This window comes from Takifugu rubripes, chromosome 8, assembly GCF_901000725.2.
Source record: "Takifugu rubripes chromosome 8, fTakRub1.2, whole genome shotgun sequence".
NCBI classification, from domain to species: Eukaryota; Metazoa; Chordata; class Actinopteri; order Tetraodontiformes; family Tetraodontidae; genus Takifugu; species Takifugu rubripes.
Genome location: NC_042292.1, coordinates 11456346 through 11473014, shown reverse-complemented (window position 1 = coordinate 11473014; position 16669 = coordinate 11456346). Strand labels below are relative to the sequence as shown.

The 16669-nt window shown below is 39.5% G+C and overlaps 1 protein-coding gene across 12 annotated transcripts in view; it reads left to right on the top strand.

Moving 5' to 3' along the window:
• The window catches only part of nrxn2b (neurexin 2b), a 457955-nt gene that overhangs the window by 227734 nt on the left and 213552 nt on the right, over positions 1 to 16669 (top strand). For all 12 annotated transcript variants that reach the window (XM_029839775.1, XM_029839769.1, XM_029839776.1 and 9 more), the window contains 4 exons: positions 534 to 653; positions 1227 to 1608; positions 3489 to 3679; positions 16235 to 16408. In XM_029839775.1, coding sequence (XP_029695635.1) covers positions 534 to 653; positions 1227 to 1608; positions 3489 to 3679; positions 16235 to 16408 — 867 coding nt within the window. The remainder of the gene's footprint in view (positions 1 to 533; positions 654 to 1226; positions 1609 to 3488; positions 3680 to 16234; positions 16409 to 16669) is intronic.

The window sequence follows — 16669 nt, the reverse complement described above, 5'->3', positions numbered from 1 at the left end:
GGTTCCTTCAAAGATTGAAGCTGGGGGTGAGGAAATATTCGAGGAAAGTTGTTGCTGCATCAGCGAGCATTTCAAACTACTTTCACTGGAAATAGCTAGTTTAACCTCCTACTCCAGCTGCAGAAGAGTTTCCTTTATCCATCAAACTGAGTCTCGAGGATCTGTGAAAAAGGGAAAATGACTTCATATAATGTTTGTAGCACCGCATCTTCAGTCATTGTCCCCTGTTCTAATCTCCTCCCAGAGCGGCCTCTATCCTTGCTCAAGACATTTCACAGAAACACCGAGCTCTTCCGAAGAATTTTTATTTCATCAAAGCTGCGTCTTTGCCCCCCCCCCCCTGTTTTCTCTATACTGAGAGAATTGGTGTGCTGTGGTATGAAGGCATTGTCAAACATGCAGGTTTTCTTCTCTTCGGTTGTCTCCAACTGTGTAAAAACGATGCTGGTGTGTGTGGGCGGTGTGAGTGGCACAGCGTTCCCCTTTGTGTAATTTATGATTTTGAATCCCCTCCCTCCCCTCCTCCGTGACAGGCAAAGGACCGGAGATGCTGTTTGCAGGGCAGAAGCTGAATGACAATGAGTGGCACACTGTGAAGGTGGTGCGACGAGGCAAGAGTCTGCAGCTGTCTGTAGATAACGTCACAGTGGAAGGTAAGATGTGTTTAGAGGCTTTGGGGGGGATTAAGTGGGTATGAGAGCATGAGGGGAAGCAATAACTTATCACCATTTCTCCAGGATTCCATTATTAACAGTATCAGTAGATCTATACAGCAGATGTATAAGGCGTGTTTTGAAAAATAAAAAAAAGTTTTGCGTTCCACAATGTGAAATTGAAATTAAGATTTACTAAACAAAGAGGAATGCCTATTTTATGGAAACAGAACAAGACTTTCTGGATTTGTCTGGCATCCCGAAGCTGAATTGTAGGTCACTGGACCATAAAAATCCAATAACGGGGATTAATCAGTTTAATCTTAATAATCCGAACAAATGCGGTTAAATGTACTTCAGGCGATAACCCAAGCACACCGAATCAGTCAATTATTGGATTTCTTTTAGAATGACATCAGTTTTCAACATCCTGCTTTGTTTAACTTCTTTTCACTCCAGAAGGGGTTGAATTTCAGTGTTTGCAAAAAAACCTTAAAACTGCTCACTTACAGGAGATCGTTCCTAACAAACTCCTTTTTCTTATTTCTTACCTAATGTGTACTTTCTCCACAGGCCAGATGACCGGTGCCCACACAAGGCTTGAGTTCCACAACATCGAGACGGGCATTATGACTGAGCGCCGCTTTATTTCAATGGTGCCCTCCAACTTCATCGGGCATCTTCAGGGCCTGAGTTTCAACGGGGTGCCTTATTTAGACCAGTGCAAAAATGGAGACATCTCCTACTGTGAACTCAATGCCCGCTTCGGCATGCGCCACATCATTGCCGATCCTGTGACGTTTCGAACAAAGGGCAGCTACTTGGCTTTGGCAACGCTACAAGCTTATGCCTCCATGCACCTCTTTTTTCAGTTCAAAACCACCACACCTGATGGGCTGATTCTCTTTAACTCTGGAGACGGGAGCGACTTCATTGTTGTGGAACTTGTAAAGGGGTGAGTCACAGAAACAGAAAAAAATCATTTTTATTATTAGGTAGACCAGGTCAATTGAAAAATAGTATCTTTTTACGGGACCCATACATGGTTGTTATTAAATGTCTCTATGGCAGGGGTTCACGAATCCAGTTCTTGAGGGCCACAGGTGAGCTGGGTATCTGTCCTACCAGGTAGAAAATGCTTCCTCCAAGGAATGTTGGATACCAGGATGACTTGATGTCTACCTGGTAGAACAGAAAACTCAGCTCATCTGCGGCCCTCAGGTACTGGGTTTTGGGCGCCCTTGCTCTGGGACGTCAACCTGGTTTTACACATATGAATGGAACTTGTCATAACCTGTTCAAAAAGTCTCTTGGAGTCATGCTCTAAAGCCAACCTGAAGTCTGCCATTTTAAACTCAAAATGTGGTTTTAGCTCGATTTTTAAATTGTACTTTAACAAATGAGATTTGTGACCACCCCAATGTGCCAGCCACCCAAGATGAGGGGCGGTGCTGAGGGGCTTCTTCTGATTGCTAGCTGGGTAAAGGAGGAGAAGTGAAGACAGAACGAGGATGCATTAATAAATACTGTAGACATAACATTTTATATTAGTGTTTTATTGAAAAGCTAAAACTACGGCACTCAGTGTGGCAGAGAGTTAGCAACGTCTGTAGCTATAGAATTATAAACTTCATCAAATCGTTAGGTGTTGGTCTTGAAATTGAGGAAAGTATCTGTAGCTGGATAAGGATTAGGAATTGGACTACAAGTAAACTGGCACTAAGAGAATAGAGCTGTTTCCTGGGACAATAAGCTGCTATCATCTTCTCCAGACATGGAATTCTGCTCCTAGATGTTCAATATTATTTCCATTCTGGCCATTACTGCATAAAAGGATAACCAAATTGGGTAATTTCTTTCTTTTTTTGGAGGGGATTCCATTAATTAGTCGCTGTTAACATGATGCATACTCTGGACCAGGGAAACATTATTCACACTTTCTAAAGCATACTCAACAAAGCCAACATAAATCCTAAACTGGTTTGAACTGTATCACCTGCAAAGCTCTATTCCTAATTACTAGATGAAAAAGAGGCTTTTGCTTACGCAAGCCTATCGCACTTCCTGTTGCGCTCTTTATTCAGCCATGAATAACACAAAAGCCCGAACAGCCTCTGCAACACAAAAGGCGGCAGGATGCATAAAAGAATTAGGATCAAGGTAGTGGGAAAAACACACACACACACACACACACACACGCACACCTTGAATTAAACAGCTACAATAGCCTTAAAATAAAACACAAAAGACAGCCATGTTTGTGCAAAGGCGGGAATCGTGTCACCTCACCTGCCACCGGGCTAAGAGAAGATTTTACATGAAAGCAAGTTTTTGTGTCTGAGTGAACAATAAACTAATGTTTTTATTTAGACAAAAATGATGCATCATAAACATTCAAGCATAATTTGGGCCTTTATGTAATCTGGGCGTTCCAAGTGATATTACAGGGATAGGCCGAGTCCAAAATCACACTCCTACTCCCTTTTCAACATCAATATTAGCTGAATTTTTTAATTTACTCACTTAACGAACTTACCTCCACACACTCGGTGGTCATTCGTTCATGTATTCCTATACATGATATATATTAATAATTAGTATTGTTTGTAGCTTCTCATATGCAACTGCAAAGGATGACATTAGTTAGTGGACATCAGTTGTACACTACTTTTCCTAATGCATTAGGAGGGACGTTGAGTCCAAATAGGGTAGGTGACACATACTCAACACACAGACAGCCCTACACAATAGCGTAATCATTAGTGAGCACACTATTTACGGAAAGGGGTCATTTTCAGAGAAATGTCACACGCTTCCTCTTACTTTCTCTTTCAGGTATGTCCACTATGTCTTCGATCTCGGCAACGGGCCGTCGCTGATGAAAGGGAACTCGGACAAGCCACTTAACGACAACCAGTGGCACAATGTTGTGGTGTCCCGGGATGCAAACAATGTACATACACTCAAGATTGACTCGCGTACCGTTACTCAGCACTCCAATGGCGCCCGCAACCTGGACCTCAAAGGTAAATGAATGGTTATCAAGGGTCAGAAAGAAAAAAAAAAGAAAAAATTTGTTTTGGTATGACCTTTAACGTATAGCAGCTTGAATCTGGAGCAAGTTAAATACATTGTTACCAAAATGGTCATTCAAGAGGTATAAGATTTTAGTGACCGCTTTTACTTATTGCTCCCAAGCACGTAAATACTTCCAACATTTTCTTCTGCGGTGAAAGTAAATTGTGTTTCATTAATAAAATTAGCTGGTTTTATTAGCCTACCTTACCTGCTCCACAAATAGGTCTGTGTCAAACGGCCTAAAGAAAAATGAGTGTTTAAATGAGTGTTTTAAAAAAAAAAAAAAAAAAAAACTCAACAAAAGCACAACAGTCCTATTAAAAAAAACAAAAAAAAAACAAACATATTTTGTCATTAAAATCTCAAGGCCCACAGGTAGTTGTGTTTCCCTTAGTAGCAAATGGCAGCACGATGCACTTGGGGAAACAAAGAGAATTACACTCTAAACTAAATATGGGGTGAGCGGACACTGGGTAAAATAAAACGTGACAAATGCCTGGAAGCATCTGTGTCTCACATTGTCTTCACCTTGAGAGATAATACCCAACCTTTCAGCAGATGTTAGCTTTGCAGGGACGGGGCAATAACAGAGCAATATCCTGGAACAATTGCCATCACAATATGAGCCGAGCCACACCACATACCTAGCACAAAGATAAACTTACAAAACAATGTCATCCCTTTTTTTGGATCCTTGCTGTTGCTTGACAACATTAAGTTGCAATTAAATTGACTTTTTTAATTTAAAAAGACATCTTGTTCATCTTTTTGAAATTATATGCGATGTGAATGGGATTGTGGGAAACTGTCAGAATTACCCTGGTTTCTGTTTATCGGATTGCTCAACAGCAATTAGAGGTGCTTCCTGGGAAGATTTACGATGTTAGTGTGCACACAAAGGTCACATTGGAGTGTCCCAGAGTTTAAGGTGCCCTTGAGGCTACAGGCACTTATTGTGTGAGACACATCAAAAGAGTGAGGCTGCAAGTTGAAGGAGGGTCTTTTTGACGGGTCATTCCTTTATGTAGTGAAGGGAAATCCCAACATTTGGACACATACTCCCGTTTCGACCAAGAACTACCACGATTCTAATGTGTTACTACACTAAGTGCTGCCTGATGTAATCTGCAACTCCAAATCCAGATATGTGCAAATATTTTTACATTTCTTCTACCTATGAATAAGGCTATTAGGCTAGCATGCAGTGTAATTTTTGGAGGAGATAAGTCTGTCAGGGTTTTATAACATATTTGTAATGTGATATTGATGTCATGTCCCATCATGCACAATCGATGAATCAAAATTGCACAGGCAGGGCAGCAAACCTTTAATTTCCCACATTATATTAGATAAATTGATGTCTTTAATCAGAAGGGTCTTTTTTTTTTTTTTTTATCAATAGCGTCTCTCCAGAACTCTGTCAATCATCTCTCGGATTAGACAGGAGAATCACTAAGAGACAATGTCAATGAGGATCGTTAGTAGAGTGCTTGTTTCCTATTTTCTTCTTTTATCCATTTTAATTTCCTCATCAGATAAATATACGTCAATAACCTAAGGCACAACTTTGCGTACTGTGTCAAAGTGCTTGGTTCCACAACACTAATGATAGACTACTGCAAGACTGTAAAATATGTGTGTAAACAGTACCACTAAATATTGTGTGTCAAAAAACATACTTGATGACAGAATTGACTATATCCAAAAAACACACTTTCCAAAACATGCTGGGAAATTCCTCCCACCTACAAATGCGCTCCAGTAGGATTCCAGTTCGTTTTCCTTTGTTCAAGCATACTGCTGACCCACATGAAGCTAGAGGAAAGTTAAGTACTACAGGTAATGTAGAGACCCAAATAAACCAGTATTAAAACATGTAAAATAACAAAATGTTGTTTTGCCCTCTGGCAATATGACAGCAGCTTTTGTCTGTGAATTCTAACATCACACACCTAATAACAAATAATGTCAAACTCATGTTGATAACAAAAAAAGTCGCCCAAGTGAGGAGTCATGTTTAGACGTTCAAATAGCAAACCCTAGTATGCACATCGCGTACAGGCCCAGAATTGGTCTTGGACCGACGAAAACAATATAGACATGATCTGCACGTCCATCAGGCATGTAACGTTTAGTGGGTAATGTGCTTTGGTTGTAATTACTCTATAATTAAAAGAGTCTTTAAAAATGACAGCACAAGAACCTTTTGAGGCAGAAAATGAAATTTGCACCCTGCCCAATTAACCCCCTTACCCTTTTACTTTAACCTAATTTAACCATTACACAAGTTTGAACCCTTACAAGACACTTTGCAAACATGGCCTCCCTTTTCGAGCACAATGAGTATTTTCTCCGCAATATGTAGCAAATAAAAGGGCAAACACCCAGTGTAACACCACTCTGCAACAATATTGTTGCTCAAGTCCCTTTTCACATAATTTGTTTTAATTCAAATTTGAACATGTCAAGCTAACCTGACACTTGACTGTTTTACATATTTCAAGTTCTATATTCGCATTCTCCTGCTTTTCCCGAGTTCCCACCTGTCACAATATATTAAGATTAGTCCAATTTTTGGGTGTTCTTGACACCTTAGTGAAATGACACAGCATTCTTAGCAATGTTGGGACATTCTTATACTCTATTTTGTCTGCTTTGTTCACCGATTACACAACAGCTCTAACAACCTTAAAGCGTATGTTGAATACAGGATTTCATTTCTTTCCACATGGGCATGCAAATAACTCTTTATGGGCTTTTGTGATTGCTGAGCATCCGCAAACGAGGCTCGGCCATCGACCACAGGAGAAATGGCAACAAGACATTTCTCAGAATCTCTTTCCTCCGTTTTAACAGCATTTATGCTGGCATTTCAAAGAAAAAAGGCCCTCAATTTTCCAGGCTTTATCTGCGTAATTGCCCAGAGAAAATGGGGGAAAATAGGTTTTGTGCTCCCTGTTGTCTGTTTCTTTCGTTTTGGGCATACAAAAATCTTCAAGGCATCCCTCCCTGTCAGCTGAAATATAGCGAAGGAGGATTTCAGAGCCCCCATTTAAAAGCAGAACACATGTCTCAGGAGAAGATGTTGAACATGTGCTATACTGGGACTACAGCTCTATCAGAACTGGGTTTACCATGTGACAGAAAATGGAAAGGAACTATATATATATGAGCTTAGGCCAGCCTCAGTCAGTGTACCTTTTGCCTCTCTAGCACAATTTTACCAAAACATGTTTAGAGCTATTTGTTTATATGGGTCAAAAACCCTTAAGATATTTTGTTTTGTGAGTTAATAATGATCCTTTTCCACAATAAAAAGGCTGGGATGGAATGTCTTCACTCATTTTTTTTTTTTAGCTTTCAGAACCAAGCAGAATACAGCTTAATGTTAAAAGGCCTCATCCTTAAATCACTTTAATGCACTGACTCATTACCAGTCCATTTAACCAGTTATAAAAAGCTTTTCAGAGGTGCTTTTTTATAGTGGCACCTCACAAAATGCATTCACAACAAAAGGGAACCAAGTCTTTAATTATCTAATAAAAAGCCTCCTCTCTGTCGTGGAGTCCCCACATTCAAGTGTAGCTTTTTTCTTTTGTTTTCTTGATATCCTGAGAAGTTAACCAGTAAGTAACTTCAACATAAAAGCTTATTATGTTATTTATTGAGACTATTATATATATATTCAGATCAAATAAAACACAAATATAATAGAATAATGGTTCAGGGATGGTTAAATGACTGCAATAATGATTTTAAGTGTTAAATTTATCTCCAACTTCTCGACAATAAGGCTTTCAGATGATGGGGTCCATCCAACTTGCAGGACTTTTAATGCTACCTTCGCACTGCTAGCCCATGTAGACTGAATCCGATCCCCCCCCCCCCATCCACCCCCTCCCCCCATGTGGCCCAGGTCTGAATGTTGTCACAACAGTGTGAAAAGTAAAACACACGTCAAGTCTGATCTTTTTGAATCGGATTGGTGCTTTCACGTGGTTTGAATGATTGAATTTAATTGGAATTCATTGCGACCTTGATGTCAGTTTTGTTCGTGGTTCATCATGATTATGTGCTGGCAGAAGGGGCTGCGCAGCAAAAAACCATGGAGAACAGCAGCGACGGCAGCAGTCACAGGAGGAACTGAGACGTCTGACACCTTGAAAGTACTGGCCAAGGCTATTTTCGACCACTGGCCTCAGAAAAACTATACCTGGATTTAATCATGACGGGATAATTTAGCCTATTACACATCTCATACACAGTTTTTATTTGAAACCATATCAAATAAACAATATCTTAATTTAGAGGCTGTAGTATAATTATCTAAATAATAGAGAGACAAATGAATCAATCATGCAAACATAAACCATGTAATTAGCAGCAACTTGGCAAGAAATATTTAAGTTTGTCTTATTTTGAATAACAATTGTAGCACTTAGTACAGGATGGACAGGGGCTTATTTATATTAATTTCTTAATGTTAGTTATGCCAATAGATTATCATTAATTTATTTGGATGCACAGATAGTTATTTGATTAAATTAGGGGTTTATGTGATAATTGGCTAATGATTTCTGATGCAAATCCATTTTAGTGCTGCATTTTATGGATAACATCTACAAAATATTAAGTTTATAATTTGTTGCATAAACTGATTTTTTTTTTTAATTTAATGATTCGTTAATAGTCATGCAATGACAAAAAAAAAATGATGGGTAACAACAAATACAGAATGTACAGCTGTACATTTTTCAAGCTGAGGCATAACTCAGCGCAATATCGAGACGTCTGAAGGTGGTTTCTAATGAGCTCAACCTGAGACAACATTGAATGTCTTGTTTTCCAACAAAAGCAAAACAAATCGCCCGAAATTGCAAAACAATGTGTGCTTTGGCTCGGGGATAGGTGGAGGTGTGTAAAGGAGGAGAAAACGATGAGCAAGGAACGCAGAATTTAACAAGCTGTTCTTCTGCCAAGAGTGAGAACTGAGATTAGATGTTTGATCATTCATTCTACTTCTGTCGACATGAAACCCAGTGTATGACGAACCGATGAAAAATGTGTTCTAAACCTGTCAAAAAGCTGTAAACCTCAGCGTGCCACATGAGACTAGGCATAACAGCCATTTCAAAAACCTTACCTACTTCCCTAACTGAGTATCTAACTTGCTATCTAACCAAGTCACTATTTTTTGGGTTTTTTCCTTGAAAATATTTTTTCAACTCTGCTGGCCTGACACATCTGAATCCAACATCTAAAAATCAGTAGTTATCACTCTCCAACAATCAACACTGATTACCTAGTGATGTACATTTACTGGAGATGAACACATTTCAGGCTTGAGCTAACCAGAACATCTTGTACCGTTCCAGTCCAACTGGCCTGGATACATGTAGAAGTAGATCAACTTTCAATCACATTATCTGTGCGTTATAACTGATAATGTATAAAGTGTCTTTTCTGACATTCAGACTATTTCTCAGTATATGTTGGTTGAACCCCCTCAACAGAACCTCAAACTCTCATATGATTTTACAAAATTATTTATGTTTTTAGCATAATGGATTAGACTTGGGCCACAGCAAATTTTTGCTTGGTAGGACGGAAAACCCCACTAAATTGCAACCCTCAAGGGCCGGGTTTGGAAACCATTGATATAGGGGGTTTCAGTCTTTGTTCAAGGGCTCCAAGGCAATGAAAATTTCCCAGCACAATCTGAAAATTCCGTTGCCTTTTACAGCCCACTTTCTGAGTTTTGGTTCACAACAGGGAGCAGAAACCCTCTCCAGCTCTCAGTTCAGTTTCCAACACACTGTTCATTGTCAAATATTCAAGATGAAGCATTTGGAATTGAAAAATTAGGGTGCATATAAATGGATAGCTCTCTCTCAGTTCTCCCAGTCCTCTGACAAAGCGCTTACTCAAACTGATGGGCCAATAAAAAAAGGGCTGTTTTCACTAATTGCCCCATGTGATGTTAAAAAGATAAGCTCTGCACTAAAGACAGACACTAAAACATCCACACAATGTTCAGGTGTTGACGAGAAATGGAAAAGATTGAAAAATTGCACCATTCCAAAAGTTCTAACCAATTGTAAAATTAGCATTGATTAGCTAAAAGCTAAAGGCTGCAGAAAGAAGCAGTTCTGATTGATGCTCTCTATTATTGAACTATTTTAGATCTCTGCTTACTATTAATTGATTTTACCTAAAGAGAAAAGAAAAACTGAAGCTAATTGGCCACTTTCAGTTTTATGTGCAGATATTTTGTCTGACTTCAATCGACCATAACCTCCTGGGGCCTTCGGTGTTCCCTCTATGGTTTTACTGAACGAGATAACATCAGGGGCTTCATGCAGGTCCCTTTACTCAAGGTCTGTAGTCTCACACTTTTCAGAGCGTGACCTTCTCATAATCTCATCCACCACACCTCGAATGTCTCGAGCACGGAAAAGGATCATGCAACCCTCGACAAGAACACCCCTATACATTCAGGAGAGCGTGACACGCCCCTTTCTAGTTGGATCAAATACCCATCAGTAAAAACACAAAACTTAGTCGGTCTGAAAATAAACTTTTCAACACTTTTCAATTGTTATTTTAAAATACCACTGGCATCAAACGATAAGGATATATAGGTGAATTTGAAATTTTAATCTTTTATAACCCTTTATAAACTATCATGATATAAATGATACAAATTTTTCATTATGTTTTATTTATCTTTTATGTTATGGGAGCAGAGAATTGATGTTAAGAGCTACTATTCCACCAACAGGTTCAGAATAGATTCAAGAAAACAAAATACATAAAATGATTTATATATATAAAATATATTTAAACAATATATAAATATATGAAAACCAAAACCTTAAACATGGTCATCTGTGTGGTTTGCACATCAATATTCCTGAATTTTTTTATTAAAAACAGGCCAAAGAGTGGGTGAAATAATTTCGAAATTATTTACTACATTTAGCTTTGAATTTCTTCCAAGACAACTACAGTCAGACGTGGCCTCACCTCCAGCCACTTCTCATATTTTTTCTTCTTTTGTTTCATTTTGTGTTCAAGCCAGTGTTCTTCCACACATAACACCGTATTTTAAGTATCTTGGTGAGTCAGAGAAGTACTGCCTTCTACTACGCTCTTTTCAGGGAACATTTTGCATTGGGTTACCCAGAGTTTTCCCCGGCTCATTTTGAAGGTAAAATTTACTGGATGGGAAAAGTCTTTATTTGAAAAGTTTGGACAGGGTGACCTCCAGGAAGTGCCTCCATTTGTCCAACCTGTAGCCTTACTCAGTTTTCTTAAGAATCATCTTTAGTTCCACAGTCGGCCAGTATTTGCACATCAGAGGCTTCCCAATGGTGTTACCGGAAGAAATCAATTTGGAAGTGTGGTCTGCCAGTTTTTGCATTCAACCTCTGTCAGGTAATATTCCGATAACAATTTGGAAAAAGAACCTGACCTGTGCTGCAATTTGATGTAGATTAAGCAAAAACAGCAGTAAGGAGCTGAGCTGAAGAGAAAAGGCAGTGAGAAGAAAACAAATGGAGGCAGATTGGAGAGGGAACGATGGTGACTGAGCGCAACTAAAACCAAGAGCTAAACAGTGTCAAAGAAAAAGGACTCTACATAAAGAAGGGAATCATAAAATGTGTGTAATGACAGTTGTGTGAATAACTACTAAGTAATAAAACATGTTGCCAGATTTTTCCATGCCAAGGCTCCCCCAGATTTTAGCTTCTGGCCGGAGAACACACATACAAACCCACAGAACCCACACAATACTTCAAAATGTGTTGAAAATTCAGCTTTTACAGTGTATTTTCTTAATTTTATTCACTAATCTCTCCTGCCTCATAATACCAATACTTTATTTTTTTGTTTTCCATGCCAGGGCTGTTTGTCTGTTACTTGGGACTTTTCAAAAACCCACCCATTCTTTCCAGCAGCTACAGAGCAACAGATTATGCCACCAAGAATGGTTTTGACAGGCTGGAAATTTGAAATACAATGTAAAATAATATTCTGAATCATTATATTATTTTTAAAAATTTTTTTTCTATTTTTTTGTTTTTTCCCTCTTCATCTTCCCTCCAGTTTTCTGAGGCCCCCCTAGTGCACCTGGCGGTCACTTAGGGAACTGCACCCCTCACTTTTAAAATCAGTGTTATAAAGCAACTGGCGATTTGCATGTGACATACATTCATGTTGAAACAATGGATCTGTGCTGTGTCATGGGATAAGCACATTGGACAACAATTCTGTCACAGATTAAAGTAACTTTTTTCATTTTAAAAAAAAATCTTTTTCTCACAGAAGTCAAAGAAGAACCTTTTTTAACTGTTTAGATTTTTGTCTGTTCCTTCTGTTTTAGTTTAACAGTGTTTACAGAGCTATTGTGAGGGAAGGATTGAGCATGCACCTGTGTGTATCCTGTCTTCTATTTAGCCTCATTCCCTTCATTGCAGCTATGCTATTGCAATCATGGTGCACCCAAATACAAAACAAAGACAAGAGCTTGCTTAATTATACATGTGATTTGTTACCATTTAATTAACCCGTAAGCGGTTTCAACGATTATTTTCCAACACCAGTCCTCTTGTCGTGGCATCCTCCTGGATCAGAGAGCCTCGGTAATTAGCAATCACATGATTACTGCATCTTCCCGCCATTGTTTCATCCCTGCCTATGAGACAAGCAGCAAAATTCAAGACCCGTCTGGGTTTGTTTTGCGTTTCGCCTCAGTAGTCATGCAATTTCTGCCAGTTAAACCAAGGACAGAAGGGAAGGTAACTCCATAAAGATGGATGACAGATGCAGAGTTTATTAATAAAGCGGTTTATGAAACTGGTTTGTTTTCCAAGGAGTTGGCAGGAGACAGAAGGATATTATTTAGCCATCAAGGGCAATTTGTCAACTGTTCATAGCCTCAATTTATTAAAAAAAAAAAATGTTGCGTTTTGGATTGTTTTTAATATTTTATTACTGTTGACGTTTGAAATTTCAAGCTGTGTGATGGGGGGAAAAAACTTTAATTATTCAAATAATTATAACCGAAACATTTTTAAGGATGGTCATTGAGGTTGTGGGTTGTTCCAATCAGCAAATCTGCAAAATTGTCAATAAATAAAATAAATCCCAAGGCTCTACTCTTCTGTACCCCTCATTGGCTGTTGAATCACTACCCACGTCTCCCATGGCTCATAGACCATAGTTCTGGTCTTGGGGGTCGGGATTTAAAGACATTTAAAAACGTGGACTGCAGCGTGCAAATGTGTAATCACCGTGTTACTTCAGTCTTTTCGAAAGCCCTTGTGCGGGTTGTATCGTGTCGTCCCATTGCTTCCCAGTGGCCCCTGAGAAGTCATTACGGGACCGTTAGAGAGGGTTGGCTGATCTCGGAGAGACTGTACAGTAATTGGTCCGATTTACTGAATTTATCTGAGCTCGTGAGCCTGGGGTGCATTCGTCATCACTGCTGCAGTAGCGGCCACGCTGGGACACGGAGACTGGAGCAAAAATGTGTACTCTTCACTTTAACCGGCTCGCTGTAAACCAGTAACATGTCGTTGTCATATCAGATCAACCAATCTTCAGCCCCTTCTTCGTGGCCCACTCCCTCAGTCAGGATGCACAGATTCTTGGTTGTGTTTTTCTTTCCTTGACCGTTTTGGTTTAAAAAATCCTAAAAGGGCTGAACTGGCCGCCAAAACATCTTTTATGGTCGCCATGGCACCAAGGTCACAACCAGAGCAAAATGATGACAAAAACGGGACCAATCTTAAAACCCAAATTTTTCTCTGCCTGCAAAACATGATTTCATTCCATGATGTTTATAAAATAGGCCTACGATCGCTCTGAGCTCAAAACATGTCAGATCAAGTGAGCTCTACTGTGTTTATTCCATGTTTATTCAAACTTGAATGTATGATTTAGTCAAACCTGGTTTCTCTATAATGGTGTACCCTGGTTTCTGAAATAGGAATATGATCTTGACATACACAAACACGAAAACAGGACCCTGAAAAAACTCATGACACTCGAGTGCTGGTGAATGCACCGGTAAATTTTATATGGAAAAAGACATTTTTGTGCAAAATGTTGCTCAGATGTGTTCAAATCAGAGCTAATAATAGCTGCGTTTTATGTTCGGAATAGATCTCCGTGGTGGTTCTTTAATAAGCTCTAATGGATGCTGCACAGAAACCTGAAGACAGGAGTGAGCAACTGCAGAAATCTGTAATTCAGATTAAACCAATCACAGCACAATAAGAGCCAGGGTCTTTGGCCGTGCCTGCAATGCATGTTTATTAATTTCCTCCAACCGTTAAGTCCACCGATAAGCAGCACGCCTCGCGCCTTGGTGTGTTTCAGCCCAGCCTGCAACTTTCTCTCATTCCTTAAGTCTTTTCAGGTTTGTCCTTTGCTTAATAACTCTGCGCTAATAATTCTGCGTCTCCTAAATGGTCCCCGCAGCTCAGGCACATCAGTCAGCTGGACAGCTAATGAATTTGTTCTATTGATTATATTATGATGGAACCTTGGCTGGGAAATATGAAGTGTCAAGCACTCATTAATTCTGGGGAGAAGTCGACAAACATCATCGACTCATTCCATTACACAAAGTCCACATATGATTAACCCCGCGTCTGCCTGTCTGTCTGTTTGTCACTGTCTGTCACTGACTGTCTGGCTATCTATCCATCCGTATGTCTGCTGTCTGTCTATCCATCTATCTATCTGTTGGTCTGTTCCTCCATCCTTCTGTCTGTCGCTAAAGCACATGCATAGTTTCGCTAAGGTTTTGTTGATAGGCCTTCAGAGGAATCTTGACCTTCATGTTAGCTTGGCGCTGAGGTTGCCCCTTAAATCCAGAAGCAGTGCGTTGAATTGGTCCCTCCCTCCCGCTGTGCAAGAAAATGACTTCGTGTTTATCAGTTGTTCCAGTTTGGATTCGTTCATGCTTCAAAGTTGTTCCAATATGTTTTGCTGACAGCGTTGGAGCGCCGTCACTGCACGGTCATTCATTGAAGGTTTTTTGTTTTATAATCAAATTAATTTAACTGCACTAACATGTTAGTTCTGACATGTTCAATACATGTGTGAGCACTGAGAGTGGCATGGCACAGGATGTCCCTCTTTTAATGTTTGAGTTTAATGCTCAAAGCTTGGTGGTGGGGGTTGATGATGAAGATGACTCCACTTCAGGCTCCTCATTCACGTGCACTTACAGAACTTCAAAGGCCGCGTTGTTTTTCATCACCTCGCCTGACGTGCTGTCACCAGTCTGAGAGGGAAAATAATTGGGCTGAGGAGCAAACGGATATTTCTTTTTAGGAAACAGACAATTTAATTGTTTGCGAGTGCTGAAACTCATATTTGCTGAATTCTCAAGATCACCATGTGCTTTACTCAACGCTGCTGCTGAATGAAGGGCACAAGGACATCGGTCCTCTTTGTCCCTCGACTTGACATGCTTGCAGAGAAAATCCTTCAATTGTCAATTCCTCTCCCCTAGACCTTTTACTGTACAATCTATTTTTCAGCTGAAGGATTTTTTTTTAATAATCATCTAAACGTCTTCTCAGCACTTCTGCAGTGACAAAAGTACTGTGGGGGATAGCTTCCCCGCCATCAACATTTAGTGTTTTCAGCTTTTAAATGCTCCAAATACACTTTAACCCACCACAAACTAAGCAAACACACCAATCCAGCTGTTGAATTCAATTAACAAATAAACAATTAAATTGCATTGTCTAATGATAAAGATGAGACAACAGGAGCATGTTGTGGTCACACCGGTCACTTGTGGCAAAGTGGATTCTTTTTAGAAGCATGACTCTTTGGTGTTTACCATGCTTTCCTCTGTTGCATTGTTTGCAAAATTAGCATTTTAATTAACATTCAAAAGTGCCTTGTGATCAAAAGGCAGATTAATGCATATTTACAGGGTGGCCACTCTTTTATTTTTTTTCATTTTTTTTATTTTTTTGCACAGTAGTCACTTTTAATGTGTTTGAGCACAATAACTTTTTGAAAAATGATGCCAAAATATGCAAAAAAGTGCTTAAAAAATTTAAAAAGGAATTTCTTCATAAAATTCTGCGACAATCTCATTAAATCCTCATGGTCATGCATATAAATATGAAATCAAAGATATTAGATATGTCTTATTTTTTTTCTTAAAACAATTTATCACCTTTTTCTCTTCTGTTTATCAACCTTTGTAGATTATTGTAAACATAGCTTTGTTGCCAACTAGTGGCCTAATGTAAACCACAACCAACTGGGCCCAGACTGGATGTCCAGAGTGGAATGTTGTGTGTGGACATGTGTCTTCACACGGACAATCATTTTCCTTTTGTTTTTAATATTAGGATTGATTCTCATTATTGTGCTTGCTAAAACCATGATCGATCAATAGACAGAGGGATGGCAATTTTGTTTAGGTTATAAACTTAATCTTCACTTTCAACACATCTGTTTTGCAGGGGAGCTGTACATCGGTGGCGTGACGAAAAACATGTATAGCAATCTGCCCAAGCTGATCGCATCCCGGGATGGCTACCAGGGCTGTCTGGCCTCGGTAGACTTGAATGGGAGACTGCCCGACCTGATCGCGGATGCCCTCCACAGGGTGGGCCAGGTGGATCGAGGCTGTGACGGTGAGTAGAGGACGGAAGTGAGGGTTACATTATGCTAAACGTAGCATCGAACATTCCTGTTATCCATGGGAATTACAAACTTCAGGGAACCTTCTTCTTAATTAAGGATGACTAAGGACTGTTTACAAAGATAATAGGTTCATAATCACCTAACATTCGGTGCACGTGGTTAATTTTAGCATCGTTTAGTGAAGAGATGAACATGACATCAAAGCTTGAATCTAATCTCGGATTTTTTGCCCCATTGATCTCGAAGTAGCG